Source organism: Syngnathoides biaculeatus, chromosome 6 (genome assembly GCF_019802595.1).
Source record: "Syngnathoides biaculeatus isolate LvHL_M chromosome 6, ASM1980259v1, whole genome shotgun sequence".
NCBI lineage: Eukaryota > Metazoa > Chordata > Actinopteri > Syngnathiformes > Syngnathidae > Syngnathoides > Syngnathoides biaculeatus.
The window spans coordinates 2,008,552-2,030,039 of record NC_084645.1 but is presented as its reverse complement, the minus strand read 5'-3'; the positions used below and the strand labels follow the sequence as shown (position 1 = coordinate 2,030,039).

Below are 21,488 nucleotides of genomic sequence, written 5' to 3'. Positions count from 1 at the left end.
AAATATTACATTTTGAAGTGTCTGAGTATTACAATTTGATATTGAAGGAATATGACATTATTCTCTTAAGATACATTTTTATCATTGCAACAAAATACTTATGTCCTTGGTAAAGATTATTGTTATAATGGTAAAGATTATTGTTTTTTTTGGGGGGGGGGGCAACATTTGGTCTTACAACATTACAAGCACTCAAGACGTGGTAGTTAAGTTGGTAAAGTGTGAGAAACCTTGGGTTGCACAAACAAACGACCACAAGTATTGGTTTAACTCAATCAACTCCACTTTTTTGGCCAGTAAAATAGTCTTTCAGGTACATATTTTATCCATCCATCCATCCATCCATCCATCCATTTTCTTAGCCACTTATCCTCACAGGGGTCGCGGGAGTGCTGGAGGCTATCCCCGCTCTCGTCGGGTAGGATGCGGGTTATTGTACACGTTGAACTGGTCGCCAGCCAATCGCAGGGCACATAGACACAGATAACAATCGCATTCACAATCACACCTCGGGGCAATTTAGAGTCTCCATTTGATGCACGTTTTTGGGACGTGGGAGCAAACTGGAAGGCCCGGTGAAAACTCACGCCGGCACGGGGAGAACATGCAAAGTCCACACAGGCGGTGCTCGGAACTGTGAGGCCAGCGCCTGAACCAGTTGTTCCACCGTGCCGCACATATTTGATCATTTTTATTTAAAACGTTGAAGCATGAAAAAGTCCCGACGCCATCCTTTGTCACGTGACTCTCGGATGTCGGACACGGAGGCGTCAGTGAACGCCTCATTGGGCAGAGGCAGGCCAGCGGGATAGTTTGGAGGAGGAAGAGGAGGACTTAACTCATTGGACTCACACTCAGTCCCTCACGCGCTCACAACGGGTAAGTTTTCCCTCTTTATTTGCGTTATAACACTTTCAACTTTTGGAGAACAAACGAATAACAATAGCTACGATTTTCTAGCGTGATTGTGGTGAGTTTAGGGAACCTCGGTCGCTAAAGTTTTTCTTCCTCTGTTCAAAGCTGCTCGCTTTCTGTGACAGACAGCCTCCTCGTTTTAATGTAGACAGCGACCCTGCCCTGACCAGTCCTAACAATATGGAAGCAATACTTGCTATTTGCTTTGGTGTTGTTTTTCCTGTGAATGACGGCAACTAGCTAATGCTATTGTAAAAGCTGTGAGAAAACTTAAGACTTAATTACAGTGATTGAATTGCATATTAATTACTTGCTTTACAGAATTAAAAAAACAACTTTTGTTTTGCCGCCCTGATAAAAAAAAAAACACAGACACTTGTTTTTGCTTTCATTATGTTGTAAAATATGCTTTGATGTAAAACTAACCTTTTCATATGCTAAAAGAGGATTTTCTCAACATGGCAACCCACATTTTTTTTTTTTTGCCTCAAACGTTACAAATAAAGGGGTCACTTTCAAAAATATGTAAACATTTATAAAGTGTGCCTCGGTTACAGGCACTAAATACATCTTACACATAAACTAATCTCGTGAGATAGAAAATGACCTAAAAAAATTGGACAAAAAAATTCATGCTGTCACAGGTATTAATTTCACTATACAACATTAATATAATATGGTTGTAGATTGCAGGCCATCACACTGAGCGACATATTATTATGGTTGCACTATTCTCCGTCATGAAATGATTTAACAAGGTAATGTTGGCTAGAGAGGTTTTAACTTGACTACACTGCATATAATTAATATGCTTATAGATTTTAGTGGTGCAGAATTCAGTCCATCATCATGAGAGATGTTTCTAATAGTTTGGGTAGCTTATTCACCTTCTGTGACGACGATATTAGAAACCCTACGGCAGATGCTCAAATCGCATCTGTAAAATGGCTCTAAATTCAAAGTTGAGGATGATAACGATGACAATGGCTCCAGTGTTGCCATTTCTATTGACAAATATTGCTCCTTTATACCGTCAAGTGCGTGACGACACCCCTGAGACCTCAGCCAGTTGTAGTCATCATGCAGTCGGCTCAGCGTTGTTGGTACAATACGACAGTGTCATTAACACACAGAGTGAGTTGTTTGAAAAATCGAGCTCTTGTCCATGTATTGTGTCTTCGTGTTGGGTGGTGAGTGCAGCTGTGCGTGTGAGACCCGATCCTTAGGTGGCCCAATAGCTCTACTCCCACTCCACTTCCAATGTTGTGTAAACATCTGTGTACGGTTTTTCCCATGCTGGATCAGCGTCCATCGGGGTTATACATAACACCCTGGGCCTGATTTACAGAAGGTTTGCGGGTGTAATAAAAGGGTTTGTGCACACAAACACATGTGGAAACCGAGCTCCTCGCCAGGTGCACGGAGGATTTTGTCACAATTCGATGTACGTGTTTCTACCCAAATACAGTGAGTACTGTGAGGAGTAGATTTAAAATGAGTGCACACAATGTGATTTATTCAACCTGAGGATTTTTTTTTTCGTGCGTAAACCTTTATGAAGTGTCAGAAACCAAAATTCATGTGAGAGATTACAAAAGTTTACAGTTTTGCATCACTAAATCCGAGAATGTGCAGTTTTGAGCCACTCGACACTTGATGGTCTCCATTTGTCACCACTTTGATACCCGTTTCCAGTTACGCCGCAATCTTGGTAGATCATATGCAACAAGCTCAATATCACGGAGTCTGAAAGAGTGTATATGCAATTTAGTGAGTGATATATGGGATCTTTTTAAAACGGGCCCTCTGTTTTCCTCCCTCCTAGTTCACCCCTGCATGCAGCTGGCGCCACAATGGCAGGACTTGGAGGTTCCCCGGAAATGAGGATGCACAAGGGTTATGTGGATCCACACAACCCAAGAGGCGGCCATGACAGCTTGTTTGGAGTTCGTGTGCAGGTTCAAGGAATTAAAGGTCAGCCCTTTGTCGTTCTGAACAGTTCTGGCGAAGAAAGCCACAGAGACGTATCAGTCGTTACTCACCAGACTGGGTACAAGCCGGGCATGGTGAGGAGGTCCCTGGACGAGAGTAGCTCCTCCTTCCAGTTTCATTACCAAAAACATCCAGAGATCATGAGGCCGTACGACCCCAGAAGCAACAACCTCAACCATCTCAACCCTTCCCAAACCGTTCCTGGAAGAGCAGTGGACCGAGTCAAAGCCAGGATTCCGCTTCCAGCAGAAGGCCCTTCCGATGACCACAACACGCCTCCCTCAGAAATACCTCCCAAGTCCCCAAACTCAGTAGACTCCGAGCCCTTCGTGTCCGTCGGCAAGCTGATCAACCAGTTCAACAGCAGCCCCCGTAGGGGAAGGGGTGGTCCCAGGAGTCGGCTCGACCCGGAGGAAATGCGGCGGTCACGTAGCGTGGACAGCGGCCGAGCTTCCGACTCGTCTTCCTCCTCGTCCAGCAGGGCGTCATCTCTGAAGGGGGGCAGCAGCGCCGCGACCTCAGCCGGGATGTATCCTCCTGGGTCGGCCCGGGCTCGACTGCTGGGCGGCGAGGCCAACAAGAGAGCAGAGAGCAAACCCAGCATGCCGCTCAAAGCTCATCCTGGGATGGACGTGACAGAAAAAGTATTTCACAAAACTAAGGAATCGTCGCACGGTGCCTGCGTAGACGGCGCTGAGGAAAGAGACGCTCAGGTAAAGCGAAGACCCCAAGGACACGATTCTCATTTAAAAGGTTCTGTTCAATGATGCTCTCTAACCAGGTCACTCCTGATCTTCTGAAAGGACAGCAGGTGTCTGTCGACCCGAATGAAGATGCGGCGAAACAAATGCTCTTCACCTACCTCAAGGAAGGGTGAGTGACCACAAAAAGAACCGGAATGGACCTTAGTAGAAGGTGGCCCTGATTTGGGTATTGGCTCATTTCCCTTTCAATGACTCTCTGAGTACATTATAAGCAGTATTGGCAGACGTTACTGGTAAAATAGATCAGATTTTTATTTTAAGATTATTCCCGTCAACCTAGTTTCATTTCTAAAACTATTTCCATTGACAGCATGCCACAAATAGATAACACTAATATTCATTCCGTCTTAAATATGTCTGAACCCTCCTACGCTGATTCTCTGTATTTCTAATAAAAAAAAAGGAAAAAAAGACCGGTATCGCAGAATCTAAAAAAAAACATTTGGCGGATTAGTTTGACGATAAACTAAAGAGTAAGAGTTCAATTATTTTCACTCAGGCTATTGTGTAATTTAGTGTGATAACTGGACCAGCTGCTCACACACACACAGAGTCAGTCCGTCAGGAATGCAGAGCGTGATCTTGCTTCTCCTGATAAAATGACTCCCTCACTTGGAATGTCTTGAAGAGCTATCACCTATTTTGACTTACGCGCTCATAAAGCGCGTGTGTGGCAGGCCGAGAGAAGCCCCGCCAACGTTTTCAACCCTGAGCAATCCCGGCCAAAACGCAAGCATTTATTAAGCATCTGTTGCTCCTCAGGACGACTGATGAATTGTCGGTCACCAAGAGGAAAGTCAGCCTGCTGCTCGAAAGGATCAACAGACTGAAGTGGAAAACGGGTGTGAATGTGGAGGAGGAGATGAAAGTGAGAAAATTTGTTCTCTATTGTTCATAACTATTGACAAGATAGCACGTTTGACTGAAATCCTTCCTTCTGTAGGATCAGGCAGTCGAGGTGAAACAGCTGTTGGAGAAACAAGAAGCACTGGAGTCCCAAGTGTGCGACTTGAAGCGGAAACTGGAAACCGAGATGAAGGTTTCCATGCAATTTCTGGCGTACTTGAGACAGCGAAGTCACTAAAACCTTCCCTTTGAGCCTTGTCTCTCTGGCCCCCAGAATGAAAAGACACTTGCCAAAGCCTGCGAGAAGGCCCGGACGGAGAAGAAGAAGCTGCAGGAAGAGTTGGCCACGAGTCAGGCCGAGCTTTCCAAACTTCGGAGCAAACTGATGGAAATTGAGGCGCAGCTCAAGTCAACCAAAGACGAGTCAGCAATTGTTTATTTGTTCAGCTCAAAATCGTTTAATCAAACATCATCCAAAATACAACCATAATTACAGCATAAGAGATGGTCTCTTATGGCATTGACAAGGCGGCACGGTGGATCAGCTGGAAAGCGTTGGCCTCACAGTTCTGAGGTGCCGGGTTCGATCCCGGCCCCGCCTGTGTGGAGTTTGCATGTTCTCCCCGTGCCTATGTGGGTTGTCTCCAGGCAATCCGGTTTCCTCCCACATCCCAAAAAACATGCAACATTGATTGGACCCTCTAAATTGCCCCTAGGTGTGATTGTGAGTGCAGCTGTTTGTCTTGATGTGCCCTGCGATGGGCTGGCAACCAGTTCAGGGTGTACCCCGCCTCCTGCCTGTTGGCAGCTGGGATTGGCTCCAGCACACACACGCCCCTCGTGAGGATAAGCGGCTAAGAAAACGGATGGATTGATGGATGGCATTGACAATGAAAAAGTAGTTGTTACTACATTGCACTGTACATGGTCAATTTCCCAGGTTGAATCAGATGATTGCAGACAAGGAGCGTTCTAAAGTGCAGATGAAAGACCTCCAGCAGCAGCTCTCTGACATGCACGATGAACTGGACCAATCCAAGAAGGCAGAATTGATACACGCGGAGAAAGAAGTCCTTTTGAAGGTAGAACCGTGGCATCCCAATTGTCCGCAGCAGGTCGACAACCAGGGGGTTGAAAGTGTTATTGGCCACGTGCCGTGTCTCAGGATATGGCCCAGCTGCGTGGAGACTTTCAGGAGGTGCTGCTGGCGAAGGAGGAGCACGAGGAGCTTCTACGACAGCAGGAAAAGGAGCTCAAAGACTTGAAGGGGGCCATCAAAGACGAGGTGGAGACGCACGATAAATACATTGCTGCTCTGAAGGAAGAATATGAATTAGAGCTGGAACATCTCATGAGGGATTTAGAGAAGACGAAGGAGGTAAATCCAAGCCACTCGTTGCTGTTCTTCTTCACGAAATCTCATCATAATTCCAACTAACTGAGATTCTAACTAACTCAGAGCAATGCCATGCTGGGCCGAGAGAAGGTGGAGGCGCTGCAAGAGGGCGGTGCAGCCAAGGAGAAGCTCCAGGAGCTGACTCAGCAAAGAGATCAACTCAAGGGAAAAGTGCAGGAGCTGAGCGGCAAAGTGGATCAGCTGAGTCGAGCCGTTCAGGAGTCAAAAGCGGTGGAGAGGCTGCAGGAGCAGCGAGACAAGCAGTTGGAGGTTTGTTACCTCCACCAAGGAGGTTTTGTCTTCCTCTACACGTGTACCGTGATTTATGGCCTACAGAGCACACCGGATTACAAGCCTCACCCAGTACATTTGTGAAGGAAATAACATTTGGTACATACATAGGCCGCACCTGTGTAAAAGCCGCAAGTTCCCACATTGAAACCCACATTGAAACACGAGATATTTACAAAGAAAGACGGTACACAGAAAGAGTTTTAAAAGTTTTAATACCTTAGCTTAGCTTAGCTTAACATAGCACAACATGGTGTCACGAACAGGGCTGGTTAAAAAATAAAAAAAAAGCATACTGCTACATAGTAGCAACATGGTAGCACAGCACTAACAGAGCCGGTTAAAAAAAAAAAAAAATCACTGAGACGCGGCAGTCACACAGCAGGAACAGTACTATTAGCACGGCGCTAATGCTAGTGCGGCGCTAACACTGGCGCGGCACTAAGAGGGCCGGTTAAAAATCACTGAGAAGCGGCAGTAACACAGCAGCAACACACTAGCACAGTGCTAACAGGGCCGGTTAAAAAAAAACGTACCAGTAAAAATCACTGAAGCACGGCAGTAACACAGCAGCAACATGCTAGCACAGCGCTAATTCTAGCGCAGAGCTAACAGGGCCGGTTAAAAAAAAAACATACCGGTAAAAGTCACTTTCTCAGCACATATATTCCACCAGTCTCAATATTACCTTTTCCACTCGAGTGCCCCTTTGTGGTCGTTGGAAAAAAATGCACAAATTACCATTGTGCATCACCACATAAGCCGCAGGGTTGAAAGCATGTGAAAAAGTCGCGACTTATCGGCCGGAAATTACAGTATATCATTTGAAAATGTTAGTGTTAATCGAAGTTATTCCAGACGGCACGGTGGACAGGTGGTTCGCAGGTCTGCCTTACAGTTCTGAAGTTCACAATCCACATCTTGACTCTGGCCTTCCTCGTGTGGAGTTCGCAAGTTCACGCGGTGTTTGTGTGGGTTTTTTTGCTGCCTATGAAAAGAAGTAAAATGTAAAAACTTTACGTGCGTATGTAAGATAAAAATACCCAGTGTTTAGTTTTATTTTTCACGATAAGCAGTTTGTAAAATGAATGAAAAAAAAAAAAAAACGCTCAGTTGGATTTCACTTACATTAGGCTTCAATTCAAAAGTATATCAGGAAAATCCCATTTAACGGAACGGGACGTTCAGACACTTCTGAGATTATCTTTTTTTTTGTTCAACTCATGACAAGACTAATATTGAAGACCACAGTCATTTTCTCATTTACAGGTGATAAACGAAATCTGTGCGTGCTCTGACTGAAATGATATCACGCGGTCTTGGTTTTCCTGTTGTTTGTTTGCTCTAAAGAGGGAAAAGCAGCAGTTGGAGGAAGCGTTGCAGGATGTGAGGAGGAATGAAGAGGAAATGTGCCAGTCCAACCGCTCGCTGCTAACTCGTCTCGAGGAAGTGCAAGTAAAAAAATCAAAAAACATTTTAAAAACCAAGGAAAAAAATAGGGCACTGAGTGAAGGTATATGGATTTAAAAGTTATACTCTGGCTTGTTTTAGAGTAAGCTGACCAAACTCAACCACGAGCACAGGGACATGAAAGAGAAGCTCAGGGAGGAGCGGAAACAAGCTGAAGAGCTGTGGAAGAGCAAAAGTCAGCTGGAGGATAAGAGGAGGCTGCAGGACAGGACAGTGGAACAACTTCAGAGGAAGGTACGAGCCGCCCCGTCTCTCGTCTTCTGAACCTTACGGGGGGGAGTTTCACCTCACTCCTTGTAAATCTGTCTGCTCAGATGAATAGCATCATGGAGGACTGCGAGGCATCTACAGATGTTCTTCAGAGCCAGATAGACGAGGCCAAAGAGAGGAGTCAGAGGGAGTCGGCCGAGCTGCGCAGACAGCTGCAGGAAAAGGGGGCCGAGCTGGAGAAATCCCGACTGGTGGCCAAAAAGCTTCAGGATGAGGTGTGGCCCCCGCAAATCATTTTGCTGACTCACCAGAACCTGGGTTCAAATAGCTAAGTCTCTGATCAAATCGGCCAAAGGGAATTTTTAGCTCCGACGAGAGGCCGAGGAACACTTTGCTTGGATGAGCGACAATAAAAAAAGAGTCGGAAGTGTCAGTTCTTTAACTTTCCTTGACTTTCTTTTCCTTATGTGTGTGTTTATTCTGTGCTCAGCTGCTTCCTCTGGAGGAGGATCTGCGGAGGTGTCACCGGGAGCAGCAGGAGGCCCAGTCCAGGGCCCAGCAGCTGGAGCAAAGGGTGGAGGAGCTGGAGGAGAGCAACGCCACCACGGTGGACGAGCGCGACCGCCACGTCAAACTCCTTGAGGTGAATGCAGCACCATTTGATATGTTAGCTCTCAGGTCCAAGCAAAAAAATTGTCCAAACGACGACTCTTGAGAAACTTGAAAGCCGGGTCACTCTTATCTCAAGGCGAGACTGTATATCCAGCTAGGATTAAGGCAGTGTATCCAGGTATGCTCATATTGGAGTTTCTCAATCTCATGTAGCTAAATAAATAAAGCAAACCATTAAAAACGGCTCTCAATGTCATGCAGTACAGGTTTTTTTATAATAATAAACGTATACTTGATTCAATACACAAACTGGCATTCCCCAGAAATTGAATGAAGAGAAGTGGATTCTTCTTGGCTGTCAAAATTGTTTCAACTTTAAATCCAAAACACATCTTTAGCTATAAATTTTACGTGCGGAGTCCCCCTATTTACATATCTGGTGGGAAATAGTGGGGCTAGAGGTTTACCATGACCCGGGGTGACCGAGACTTGACATAGACAAAAGTAGCAATCAATTTTTGTTACAACTCTTCTATTACATGCTGATGATTCAATGACGTCACTCTTTGTTCAAACATACACGAGCAAAACTTCAATTGCACTCGATCACATGCCGTGGGGCGTTTACGTGTCTGCCGCCACTATTTGCCTTTGGCTTTTCCTCGCACGGGCGGCTGTGAGGGCGCTGAACGGCGCCACTGCGGCAGCATCTCACGGCTCAGCACTGTTTGCCCTGCTGATGACAAAACATTACACAGTGACATCAGTGTGTTGACACTGCGCGTCAAGCGAGGAAGCCTTGTGTTTACTGGGAAAAGTTCTCCGACCTGTCCGAGTGGGACACAAACACTGCAATACTGCACCGATGTACAATTAGCGAGCCCCTGAGGAGAGCCAATCTAATCTTTCGTACCTTTCCTAACTGGGCAGCCATATATTGTAGGTCGGTTGCTTAGGTTGGTTTTATATATGAGAAATTCAATTAAATGTTCAAATGTTGTGTAATAATGTAGGCAAAATAACAATAGCAAGCGTCACCCCCCAATTATAACGAAATGCAATAGCGACACGCTAACAATAAAAGCACCCAGGAGCGCATTCTCCTTACTTGAATGAACGTGAAAGTACCGTCACCCTCTTGTAAGAGGGTGTGCACACTTTTGCAATCACATTATCTTAGTCATTTGTTTTTACTTCCTCTCTCAAATATTCATTTTCGATAGAGTTGTACAGGCCACGGCTCACATTAATGGCGGGAAAGGTTCGGAAATGGTTTATATTGGTCTCATTTTTTGACATCACACGAACCTGGCAGTCACTGACCGTGTAGTGGTACACACGCCTGCCTTTGGTGCGCGCAGCGTTGGATCAATTCCCACTCAGTGAAGGTGTCGTTATCTGCCCTGCAACTGACTTGCGACCAGTTCAGGGTGTAGTCTGCTTTTCCCCCGTAGCTATCTCGGACAGGCTCCGGATTTTCCACGGCCCTTGTCAGGATAAGCAGCTTTGATAATGACATGACAAGAACCTGGCATTTGAATGGGGGTGTGCAGACTTTTTATAGCCACTGTCTTTGTGTTTATGTATTGGTTGAACTCCAAATTTTACAACTTCAGGGGCATTCCCTAAGTTGCCGTGCCGCTTTTGTGACTATTCAAATATTTTGTCACTCTTCCTTTCATCTTAGGGTCGCATCGGTCAGCTGGAGGAAGACGTGAAGGACGAGCGCGGCACTGCCGACCGCCTCATGGAGCGATTAGACAAAACCAAAGACCAGGCACGTTTCAAAACCTTTATGTACAACACTGACCTTTTCTTGTTTTTTCCAATTTGTAAAGAATCAGTCAAGGGTCACCCCGACCATTATACAATTATTATCTCGAGTTGTGTTTTAACCGCAAGCAGATGTGCGGGCTGCATACTCGGATTTCCCCACCGCTGCCGATGTTATGTTCAGTCATCTCCTAAAAAGTGTGTTTTTGTTCCATCTTGTTCACTTTGTAGTGGCGTTGATGTACGCCTGCACTCCTCACATGTCACATGTTTCTGATTACCTTCTGTCAGTCAGCAATGGGACGGACCCCTTTTCTGCTCTAGTAGGCCTCAGTGTGCCTGCAAGCAGAGCGCCGCGGACTAATTGACACAAAACAGCGTTTTGAAGGCTGTGCAAAGACACAAAGCAGCACACTATTGTGTGCGGTGTTTCGCTTTCCCTTCACTAGGCCTCTGCAAGTTACTAGAGCTGAGACTAAGGCTGCTACGACTTCCTCTTTTTATAATGAAGTCCATTTAACCTGAAAGTGACCTTTTAAATTCCTTAATACAATTTATCAATACAGAATATCGCACAAAGCTGTATAAGTGATATTTAAAAATTCTATCTGCTTTAATTGACAAAATCATCGCATTGTCATTTAACATCACATTTATTGTTGTGTTCTGTTGATGTTTCTAATTTCCCGGAGGGGATGTACTGGATAAGTTACCTCTCGTTCATATAATATATAGAGCTCGTGCTCCTTCGTCATCAAATAACGTCACCGGCTGGAAGTGTCGGTCAAACAAACCATTCTTCAACGCGAAGTCGATTGGAGACCACGCGAAACTACGTCTTGTAGCACGACGCCCAGAGTTTTGTCTGATACCGTTAGACATTTAGAAGGTGAAAATAAATGAAGGCACGTGGAAAAATGAGAGACACTTGGCATAGATGACCCATATTTAATGCCGAAGTCGATGTTTTCGCCGATAAGAAATTGGACTGTTAATTTGCTTGCGCTTGTCTTGGACAATTGGATCTACACATGTATCTGGCGAGTAAGTCGTCGAGATTTACACGGAAGAGTTTTTGAAAGCCTAGAAATGTCTGGATGCATACAAATACTTCCTTGCTGGATCTGTTCTCAACCGGGAGACGGCTCGTGAACGCGGAAGTCTGTTCGGCTACACGTTCACCTTTGCCGAAATCCATCGATCTTTTCAGCTAGTATTAAATACAAATACGAATATTTAAATAAATGACCCCTGGTTTTACACAAACTCGCATTCATTAACTATGATTGGGGAAAAATAAAAAGGACAAGCGAGTCGGCTGCTCCATAGCGTTTCCCAAGAAGTATTTATAATGCCAAGTTGGCTCATTTGAGAACAATGCGTTAAAAAAAATATGACAAAGTCGGCTCCTCCTTACACGAAGCGTGTTGCGGCCACACGTTAAACCTACGTAAACCTCTGTGTGACCGACGGTTTATTTTCCTTTTTTAAATATGCGTTGGACTCATTTGAGAACAATGCATGTTTTAAAAAAAAAAAAATATCTGTTGGGGAGAGCTTTACCAAAGTTTAACGTATGGCCGCAACATGCTTCCGTATATGTTGGAGATGACTCCGTCTTTTTTTTTTTTTTTTTAACACATTGTTCTCAAATGAGACAACTTGGCATTATAAATACTTCTTGGAATTTGAGATTGAGAAGAATAATTCCTACCTGAAGCGAAGTGATCGTCGTGTGTATTTGGTTGGGCACCATCCATCCTGTTTAATTTCTGAAATCCATCAATCTTTTGTGGTCAGCTGGTATTCCATAAAATGATCTCTCTGAATATCTGTCTTGTCTGTTGTGACAACCCAACCAACAGTACAACAGGTCTCGGGCATTGTGTATATTCCCCCACCCCGTCGAGCACCTCTTTTTGACTGGCAATATGTCACCGTGAAAATGGTGATTGTAATGTGCCGAAGTGTAACAGTACATATTGATGTGTTGATGTGTGTCAGGTGGATCAGATGAGGAGCGAGTTGATGCAGGAGAGAGCAGTCAGGCAGGACCTGGAGTGTGACAACATCAGCCTGGAAAGACAGGTAGGGTCAACATATCATCAATAAGAGAATATACAGAATGTTACAGAACACTCAAAAATGTCCAAGATGACACACTAAACAAACCGAGCCGACGGATGTTGTTAGTTGTAACCTGTGATACAGGTACAACCTTTTTTTTTTTCAGGGGGTCACTGGCTGATTGTGTTTTATTTGATTTCTTTTCTCAGTTGAAGGTAAAACATTAACAGTCCACCACACCCATTTATTCTGTAATTATTCTAGCGGAAAAAAATGAAACTAAAGGCAATGCAAAGATTTTTGTACGCCTCGCTGTCACACAGGAGTCGCAACATGTTAGTTTAAATCAAAGGTGTCAAACTCAAGGCCCGGGGCCCAGATCCGGCCCGCCACATGATTTTATGTGGCCCGCAAAGCCAAATCCAGAGTGTCAATTTGCATGATTCTTGTAAAAAACTGTACCAGAATTATTTCAAATCGTTATATATCATAAATGATGACGTTAAGTTATTGCTATAAGTTGAGATATGCCGATCATTTTAGTTCCCAAACATGAATAGTTGAAAAACACATTACCCGTGATTTCTGACTCCAAAAGTAGTTCATAAATTGATCTATAAATCTATATATGTATATGTCTCATCATATATATATAAATCTATATATGATGAGACGATTAAATATTATTATTGTTTCACAGTCATAACGGCCCTTTGAGGGAAACTGGAACTTTAATGTGGCCCGTTTGACACCCCTGGTTTGAATGAAGAATGAATCAGTGCCTGGTAAACTTGTGTTTGACAGCGTGTAATGGATTATATGCAACAAACGGCATGATTATTAATGATACATTTATTACAAAAAAATATGCATTGGTTTATTTGACTCATTATTTAATTTGATCATCAAGCTTTTTTTTTAATAAGCTGGGCCCCCCAAAATGATTCCACCAAATCGCCGCTCTCGGGCGGAATCCTTGCATCTACAAAACCATCCCTTTCATAAATCATTCAATTTGTCGACATTTAATGAGCCATTAACATTGCATCATCACAGAGAGCAAGACATTTTCACTACTTTAGAATGATCAATAATTTGTAAATCAACAAATAAATAACAGACCCTAGTTGAGACCGCCCAATAGTAACAATAGCCTGCCACGTTTGTTGATTAAGAGACGTGACCTGCCTTTGACCTGCACGGGCCGCAGCGTACACGTTGCCTCGTTTGTGACGTTCCTCTGTTTCGTTTCCTGCGTCAGAATAAAGACCTCAAGAGCAGAGTGTCTCATTTAGAAGGATCGCAGAGGACCAACCAGGATTCTCTCATTTCCAAACTCAACAGCCGCATCCAGGAACTCGAAGACAGGTTGCAAGGGGAGGAAAGGTAAGGCCCCCCCCTGACCGTTTACCAAAAATTTGTGTATTTTGCGTCGGTAGTTCTGTGGTGATCCCCCCGCCAACTGTCTGGTATCACATCCCTTATGACTGTAAGACTGGGAGCGTCGGAGTGGGAGGGTGTCACATTACAGGAAGCTTCATCTGATCTCTTGGCTCTTCTCCTCTCAGGGACAACAACAACTTGCAGCAAGCCAACCGCAAGCTGGAGCGCAAGGTGAAGGAGATGAAGATGCAGGCGGACGAGGACCACGCCAACCTGCAGACGCACAGCGACCAGGTTTGAGAGAGACCGCGCCGCCGCCATCACCGCTCACGCTGTCGCTTATCTGATTTGTCCCGAACGGCGCAGTTGACTCAGAGGCTGAAGACGGCCAAGCGACAGATGGACGAAGCCGAGGAGGAGATCGAGCGCCTGGAGCACGCCAAGAAGAAGCTGCAGAGAGAGCTGGAGGAGCAGCTCGAGGCCAATGAGCAGCTTCACGGCCAAATTGACACGTTGAGGAAAGACATGAGGTGATTTTTTTTTACTTTTTATACTTCACAGAAATGAAAGGCAAACTGTTGCTTAACTTTGACATTTCTCTTTTTTTGCATGACCAGGCGCAAACGAATATCACCCCCCGTGATGAAAGTGGCGGCGGATGGAGACGGGCAGGATGACACTGGTTCCGATTAACCGGATCAATAACTCACATCACGTTTGAACTTCATGAGGCGCTTGTTCCAGTAATTCCATTAACGACTCCTGGTATCCTGGCATTGTGTTAAGCCTGACCTCTAGTGGCTATATTTGTAACTATTTGGTGTGGCAAACAAACACCCAGTGCTGCGATAAGATGTGGACCCAAGTATGGAGATGTACAATCCATCCATCCATTTTCAAAAGTAGATCTTCTCAAATTTAGCGTGTGGAGAAACTACACCCGCTACTTTTTTTTTTTCCTAAAACCTAAACATAACTCTCACGCCAATTATGCATCACTATTTGAACTATTTCACATTACAAAAATCTCACCACCAAACCAAAATGTCCCAAAATAATGATGATAACATTTGATTTTACTCACACTTTTAAGTAAATTACGTCGCTACCTTCCGTCATCTGGCTGTCTGTATATGTCACTGGCTTAGATAGATTGGCAAATATAATCATTTTTAGACCATCCATCCATCTGTTTTCTGATCCGCTTATCCTCACAAGGGCCATGGGAGTGTTATCCCAATAAAGTGAACTTGTATAATTTCTTGTAGTACACCAGATGTCCTGGAACACTAATGTGATGTGAGCACTGTGGTTTACAATCACTGCTTTTGATGTGGGTTACACCAATTTTGTCTGGTTCCCCCCGAATCTTAAAGGGGAAATCCTGTGGTTGCATGAACAATGTATCCAATAGGTCACGTAATATGTACTCTATCTTGACAATGTGATTTTAAATCCTCTCTCCTTTAATGTGTTTTAAGATTTCTATCGACAATTACGAATTTTCAGGGGCGCTGCCATTTTCGCGAGTCACATGACCTACATGGGCTCCAAACACTCGATTACATGGGACACCATTATGCCCAGTGCTGATTTCTCGCATTTGATCGGGAAGACGGAGGAATACTTCCATACAGAGCGGCGGAGCGGTGGGCATAATGGTGTTTATTATTTATAAATAATAATGAGCTCTGCAGAGCGGGGCGAGCTCGTCAGACTCCGCGTCATTCCGTCCAAAGAATCATCCGAATATGCAACATTTACAGCCGAGCGGTGAAGCTCGCTCGTGGGGGAGCGAGCTCAGGGCTCCGCCGCTCGGTGGCATTATTTACAGCCAAAGGTTCAAATCTGTATGGAAGTATTCCTCCGCCTTCCAGATCAACTGGGTGGCGGAGCCGCTCATGGCCGTGCCGCTCACGGCTGTGTATGGAAGTATTCCTCCGTCTTCCCGATCAACCAATACTGCTATTTCTTCATCAGTTGAGGATAAATCCGAGAAATCAGCGCTAGGCATAAATGGTGTCCCATGGAATCGAGCCTTTGTTGGAGCACGGTATATGTCACATCCGCGCACGTTGGTTATGTGACTCGCGAAAATGGCACCTGAAGATTCATAATTGTCGATAAAAATCTTCTCAAAACACTATTAAATGAGAGAGGATTTAAAATCACATTGTCAAGATAGAGTACATATTACGTGACCGATTGGATACATTGTTACTTGGAAACCAGTGGATTTCCCCTTTAAGGCTGGTCTTTTATTTTGTGACATTTTGATGCTTTCATCTTGCCCTTGATTGTGTAGTGACCATTCCAGGGAATTATACAAAATGTCATGAAAACAGAAATATAAAGCAGCTTCAAAGTGTGTGAAAATAGTTTGGTGAGCAAATATTGCGAGCAAGGCCTTTTCTTATCTGCAACGTCGGCGACCTCACAAATGTTCCTTTGTGTGTTTTCCTCACGACCATGCGGCTCCGGCTCAATACCTTTGTCCACATTGTTCAAACTCATCTCTGTCTTACCTCCCCACTAATATTTCCAATGTACTGTGACCCTTTTCAAAATGCCTTTTGGTGTTTATAAACCTTCAGAGGCTCTGTACAAAATAAAAAAATAAAACCAATTCAAAAGGTTTTGCTTCGACATCACGTCATGGAAATCGTTTAAACGGTCAAAACAGAACCAACACGCGTCAATCACCGTGCCTGGAAACTTGGTGATGGTCGTCCAAAGTGGATCAATCCTGCGAGCTGAATGGCTGCGCTTGGGCGGAGGTGGCGATCGCTCACGACATCCGCTTGGCAGAGGTTGACGCGGCGGGACGTTCCGGCACTTTTAATCGCAGTCGGCGCGGCGATACTTTGAAACATCTCAAGAGGAGGAGCATGAGGAAACACTGTGCGATCAAGCATGGAATACTTAAGGAATTCCTGGCAGAATTCCTGGGGACCTTTGTTTTGGTTGTGAGTAACATTTTGCATGTATAATTTATGCAATGAATTATTTCCCGCTGACATGGTCTTTCATTTGACACTTAATTAGATATTTTCAATTCAAAGGGCAAAAGAGAATATGCAAATGGGAATGATCAGGGTTTATTGAAACTCCCAGAGGTGGTCATTTAATCCTATTGCAGTTGGAGTTTAAGGGTGTAGTACTGTACTCCGTCTTTCTATGATGTTTCATTCCTTTTGGCTCCCAGCGTCTCTCACTATGATGTAGTGCAGTTTTATACTGCTGCAAATAATTACATAGATACCTATTGTTGAATGAGTATTAAAAAGAGCATTATTATTTTTGTAAGAGCAGATTTTTAGGTCCTAATGTCCAACTAAGACTTTGACACAACTTCATTACATTCTAATTACAATTACATTAGAATTGCCAGTGACTAAATCTGAAGAATGTTGTGTGTTGGTCCATGCATTTATATATATATATATATATATATATATATATATATACTGTATTGTCTATATATTCTCAGTTATTTGGCTGCGGATCAGTGGCCCAAACGGTCCTCAGTCGGAACTCTTTGGGTGAGCCGCTAACCGTCCACATCGGCTTCTCCGTCGGATTGACGATGGCGGCTTACGTGGCTGGTGGAGTGTCAGGTAAATATGATTAGGAGATGTCACAAAACATATTTTGCATGAGCAGAGTAGAAGATGTCCTGTAGACGCTTGTGATCGCGCATACTGGTTTTTAGTCATATAGGCAGAGGAATTTTGTGATATTGGAACCGGATTGTTGTTGAACAAATTTGATGGTACAGCGTTTGTCCTTGTTTTAAGGGTCACGAGTGTGCTGGAGCCGATCCCAGTTGACATCGGGTCAGAGGTTGTTTACGTCCTATCCTGGCTGCCAGCCAAGCGCACGACACATACAGACAAATATGCATTTATATTCCCAACTATACACAATTTAGAGCATTGGTGTCCAAACTACGGCTCAGGGGCCATTTGTGGCCTTTTTTTTTTTTGTGGCCCGCAGTATATAATGAACATAATGATTAACACAGCCTGCTTTGCTATTTAAAAAAAGAAAAGAAAAGAAAGTGTGTGTGTATGAAAAGTATGGGTGTGGAAAATGTGTGTGCACGCTGGGGGCTTGCAATACTCACATCATACTACCACAGCTATGATTGCTAATATATATATTTTAATGTCGAGCCTATAACTGCAAAGATGCAAAGAAATTATTCTCTGGATGATTAAAATACTGTAGTAATAAGGTTTCTTTCAATAGGCCCAAGTGAGTCGGGATGATTTAGTTTCAGAAGGGAAGTGTTGTTTCATGGTCCGATTACTGAATATATTATCGTGCAACATTCGGCTAACTTGGCCGTATGCGGCATAGGTTCAGTTGTCACTCAGTGACGGTGCGAATGCGGTTGCCTGCCTCTCTGTATTCTGGTGGTCTTGATGGTCTTCATGGCCTCTCGTGCAGCCTCGTGCAGCCTCCGTGGCTCTGCCGAGCTCCCACGCAGCAGGAACGTGCCATTTCTCACTCACTGTGCACTGGCTATTGATTTGTTAGCGTCCGAGCGCGGCCTTTCCGGGGTCGTCCGCAGCCCGGGGCACTGAATGCCCCGCGAGCATCGATCGCTGGTCTGCGGTCTGTGGCAAACGTCAGCTTCAAAAACGTGACCGCATCCCGTTTGAACAGCTGGACCAAAATGACTTGCGCTGAAGCCAGAATGTTTGTTTTTTGTCTTGAAAAGAAAGTCGGCGGTGCTGTAGCCGTGATTTATGGGCATTATTGTGTGCGACTGTCTGGCGTTCTTCAATAAACTCCTGCCACCCCCCCAGGGGGCTGCTTCCCTTCTGCTGCCCCTCGTAAATGTGACAACCTCCACCATGATGGAGAGGGTAACATGCCGGCCTACGAGGGACCCTTGGGGACATCGTTCGGGATTACCTCTCACAAACTACTGAAACACTTTCGTCCACACCTCTAAAACATGCATTTCAAGCTATTGTACAAATGGATTTCAGAAACATATTTCAGTATATTGTTGAGTCCAGTAATGCCAATAAGAACATTTCAGTAGTGTGTGAGTGAAAAAACAAAAGCAGTGCATGAGAATGTTTATGTAGTGGATACGAGAATTTAAAAAAAAAACGATTCAGTAGTGTATGTAAGCAAAAATATTTCTGTGGTATGTATGAGGGCATTTCCACTTTTCTGGAGTGTATGAGGGGAAAAAAATTCTGTGGCGTGCCCATGCTGCCTCGATCCAGGCTCCAGATCTCGCTGATTGTAGCTTTTGTCCTGCATCCCAGGGGGCCACGTGAACCCTGCCGTGTCTCTGGCCATGGTGATCCTCGGCAAATTGAAGATCTGGAAGTTTCCTTTCTACGTCATTGCTCAGTTTCTCGGCGCATTCGCAGGAGCGGCTGCGGTCTTTGGATTATACTACGGTAAACGGACGTCCGTTTCGGTCGTATCTTGTGTTACATCACAAAAATTCCAGCAAACATAAATGTCACAAAATATATACTGTATTGTATAAATTTTCCTCCTGGCATATCGCGGTTCATCCTTTATCCCCCTGCAATATAATGTATAGATTTGAAATGCTATTTTTTTTTAATGGGATATCACTTTTTTGCATCACTTGGTTGATTTTTTTTTTTGCCAAGTCTCGAGCTACAAACCAACTTCACATATGCTACCACTTCATTTGATCGATGTTAAAAATTATTGGAGAAATTAAGGCTGCGGAATGCCCTCACATGGTGAAATAAAATGAAAATGAAACCACTCACAAGGCGCATGGAGCAGATGCTCAGCCCAAGCTAGCCGGATGATGAACTGCCACCACGACTGAGTTCTCGTAACTCAAAACGTAACAAAAATTCAGATGGTTTTGGGATCTTAGCACGTATTGGGAATGCTATTTCAAGAACTTGGAATAGTTATTGTAACGCATGTGAGACTGGACAAAAGACGCACTTTTCAGTCTTTTATTGAACGTCCGGAGAACAGTAAAACACAAACACAAAACAAATGTCAGCCACTCCTCACGCCCAAACACTCACAAGCAGATTAGCCAGGCATCGACCATGCCATTGGCCCCGCCTCTTAAAGGTGCACTCACTACATGTTGTTCAAGATGTTTCAATGCACTTCATGGCTACAGGGTGGTCTGCACCCGTTTAATTTGAATATAAACCTGTTGCTCTTTTCTATGAATCCCAACAGGTGGATGCACGGGTTAATTGTACATTCTTCCACGGAGTTTTCATGAAATTGGATCGACATGACGCTCTCTCACACAGCACACTTACGTTGTTTGGAATCGCTGCGTTCGAATGTACACTGAAAAGTTGCAATGAGTGACAACTCTGAACTCTCTACAGACGCCTTCATGGACTTCACCAGCGGGATTCTGTCGGTGACGGGAATCAACGCCACCGGTCACATTTTTGCATCCTACCCGGCGAGACACCTGTCAGTTCTCGGCGGATTCATTGATCAGGTGAACTCAACACGACATCCCGATCACCTTCCTGTTGTTGAAGTACAGCAAAATCAGCGGAATGTCGGTGATGGGAAATTGATTGCCCCATTTAGTTTCAGAACTCACCCCCCATCCCCCTTTGTTTATTTTGGTTTTGGGATTTAATGACCCGTTTCCTGCTATTCACCGGAAGCTCAGATCTATACTCAGCGCCATTTCCAGTCTGCTAAGTCGGTGCACTGATCCAGAAATAACATGTTGGGGCTGGAAAGTGTTGAAAACCACAAGAAGTGACCCACTCGGATGAGTTGAGATGAGCGACTGGGTTCACGGTTGTGTGACGACGCTACAAGTTTGCCTTGTTCACATGTACTAATAGTAGAAACTCACAGGTCGGACAAAATCTTGTGTTTGGATTCAGAATCAGCGTTTCCAATAGGAAATCGTGGAAATGATTTGGTGATTCCATGACAGTGTGGATGAACTCTAGCATCCGGGGGAGGGGGGGGGGGCACATAGACGAGAAAGTGCAGCCATGAGCCCCACCGTCTCCCTTCTTGCAGGTGGTGGGCACAGGCATGCTGGTTCTGTGCATCCTGGCCATCATCGATGGGGGAAACATCGGCGCTCCTAAAGGTGTGGAGCCGCTGGCCATCGGGTTGGTCATCATGGCCATCGGGGTGTCGATGGGGCTCAACTGCGGCTACCCCTTGAATCCCGCCCGGGACCTCGGACCCAGACTGTTCACTGCTGTGGCCGGATGGGGGATGGAGGTCTTCAGGTGACTGCGGGACACATTCGGGACGATTTAAGTCACAACGTCTGTTTTTTATTTGCGTTTTATTACGTAGTCAATTTGTAAGATTAATGTCCTCCATCAACCACATGTGGGATGGCTAGTGGACAAACAAACATATTGATTGAAATCAGAGATTAGGCAACGAGCATTGTTGGGTTATTATATAATGTGCACATGCACTCAGCAGAGCTGATCGATTATTCTTGTTGTTGTTGTTGATCCAACAAGTTTCCATGACACTTTTCAAAGTACCACGTAGCTACCATGTGTTCCAGCACGGCAGGCTACTGGTGGTGGATCCCGGTGGCGGGGCCCATGGTGGGGGGGGTGGTCGCCGCCGTCCTGTACTACCTGCTCATCGAGCTTCATCACCCCCGCGACCAAGCAGCAGAGAAGCCCCATGAGGAAGGTGAGGAGGAAGAGGAGGAGGAGGAGGAGGAAGAGGAGGACGACGAGGACTGCAGTCTGAAGGACAAATACGAAATGATCGCCATGAGTTAA

The 21,488-nt window shown here is 44.8% G+C and overlaps 2 protein-coding genes across 4 annotated transcripts; both read left to right on the top strand.

The window, feature by feature from the left end:
- Window positions 1–749: 749 nt before the first annotated feature.
- LOC133501992 (cingulin-like protein 1) lies at window positions 750–16,354 on the top strand. 3 transcript variants are annotated; one of them, XM_061822225.1, is made up of 19 exons: window positions 750–879; window positions 2,741–3,620; window positions 3,716–3,780; window positions 4,434–4,539; window positions 4,615–4,710; window positions 4,792–4,940; window positions 5,458–5,599; window positions 5,683–5,895; window positions 5,977–6,183; window positions 7,555–7,659; window positions 7,756–7,908; window positions 7,989–8,159; window positions 8,375–8,527; window positions 10,184–10,273; window positions 12,274–12,357; window positions 13,598–13,722; window positions 13,905–14,013; window positions 14,086–14,249; window positions 14,337–16,354. In XM_061822225.1, exons 2-19 carry the CDS (start codon window positions 2,769–2,771, stop codon window positions 14,410–14,412), a joined length of 3,060 nt encoding a protein of 1,019 aa, XP_061678209.1. In that variant the 5' UTR covers window positions 750–879; window positions 2,741–2,768; the 3' UTR covers window positions 14,413–16,354. The 3 variants fall into 3 exon arrangements, with proteins under 3 accessions (XP_061678209.1, XP_061678206.1, XP_061678207.1); XM_061822222.1 differs by having other exon boundaries at window positions 3,689–3,780; XM_061822223.1 differs by having other exon boundaries at window positions 795–879; window positions 2,758–3,620; window positions 3,689–3,780.
- A 157-nt stretch (window positions 16,355–16,511) lies between these two features.
- LOC133501993 (aquaporin-9-like) lies at window positions 16,512–21,488 on the top strand. Its single transcript, XM_061822226.1, has 6 exons — window positions 16,512–16,685; window positions 17,210–17,336; window positions 19,008–19,145; window positions 20,088–20,206; window positions 20,752–20,969; window positions 21,263–21,488. Exons 1-6 carry the CDS (start codon window positions 16,608–16,610, stop codon window positions 21,486–21,488), a joined length of 906 nt encoding a protein of 301 aa, XP_061678210.1. The 5' UTR covers window positions 16,512–16,607.

Bases quoted from the DNA above. Each gene is read 5' to 3' on its own strand.
- LOC133501993 (XM_061822226.1), top strand. From the start codon at position 16,608: ATGAGGAAACACTGTGCGATCAAGCATGGAATACTTAAGGAATTCCTG. The intron at 16,686-17,209 runs GTGAGTAACATT...ATATATTCTCAG, and splicing joins TGGGGACCTTTGTTTTGGTT to TTATTTGGCTGCGGATCAGT. The intron at 17,337-19,007 runs GTAAATATGATT...CCTGCATCCCAG, and splicing joins CGTGGCTGGTGGAGTGTCAG to GGGGCCACGTGAACCCTGCC.
- LOC133501992 (XM_061822222.1), top strand. From the start codon at position 2,769: ATGGCAGGACTTGGAGGTTCCCCGGAAATGAGGATGCACAAGGGTTAT. The intron at 4,941-5,457 runs GTCAGCAATTGT...TCAATTTCCCAG, and splicing joins CTCAAGTCAACCAAAGACGA to GTTGAATCAGATGATTGCAG. The intron at 5,600-5,682 runs GTAGAACCGTGG...GCCGTGTCTCAG, and splicing joins AGAAAGAAGTCCTTTTGAAG to GATATGGCCCAGCTGCGTGG.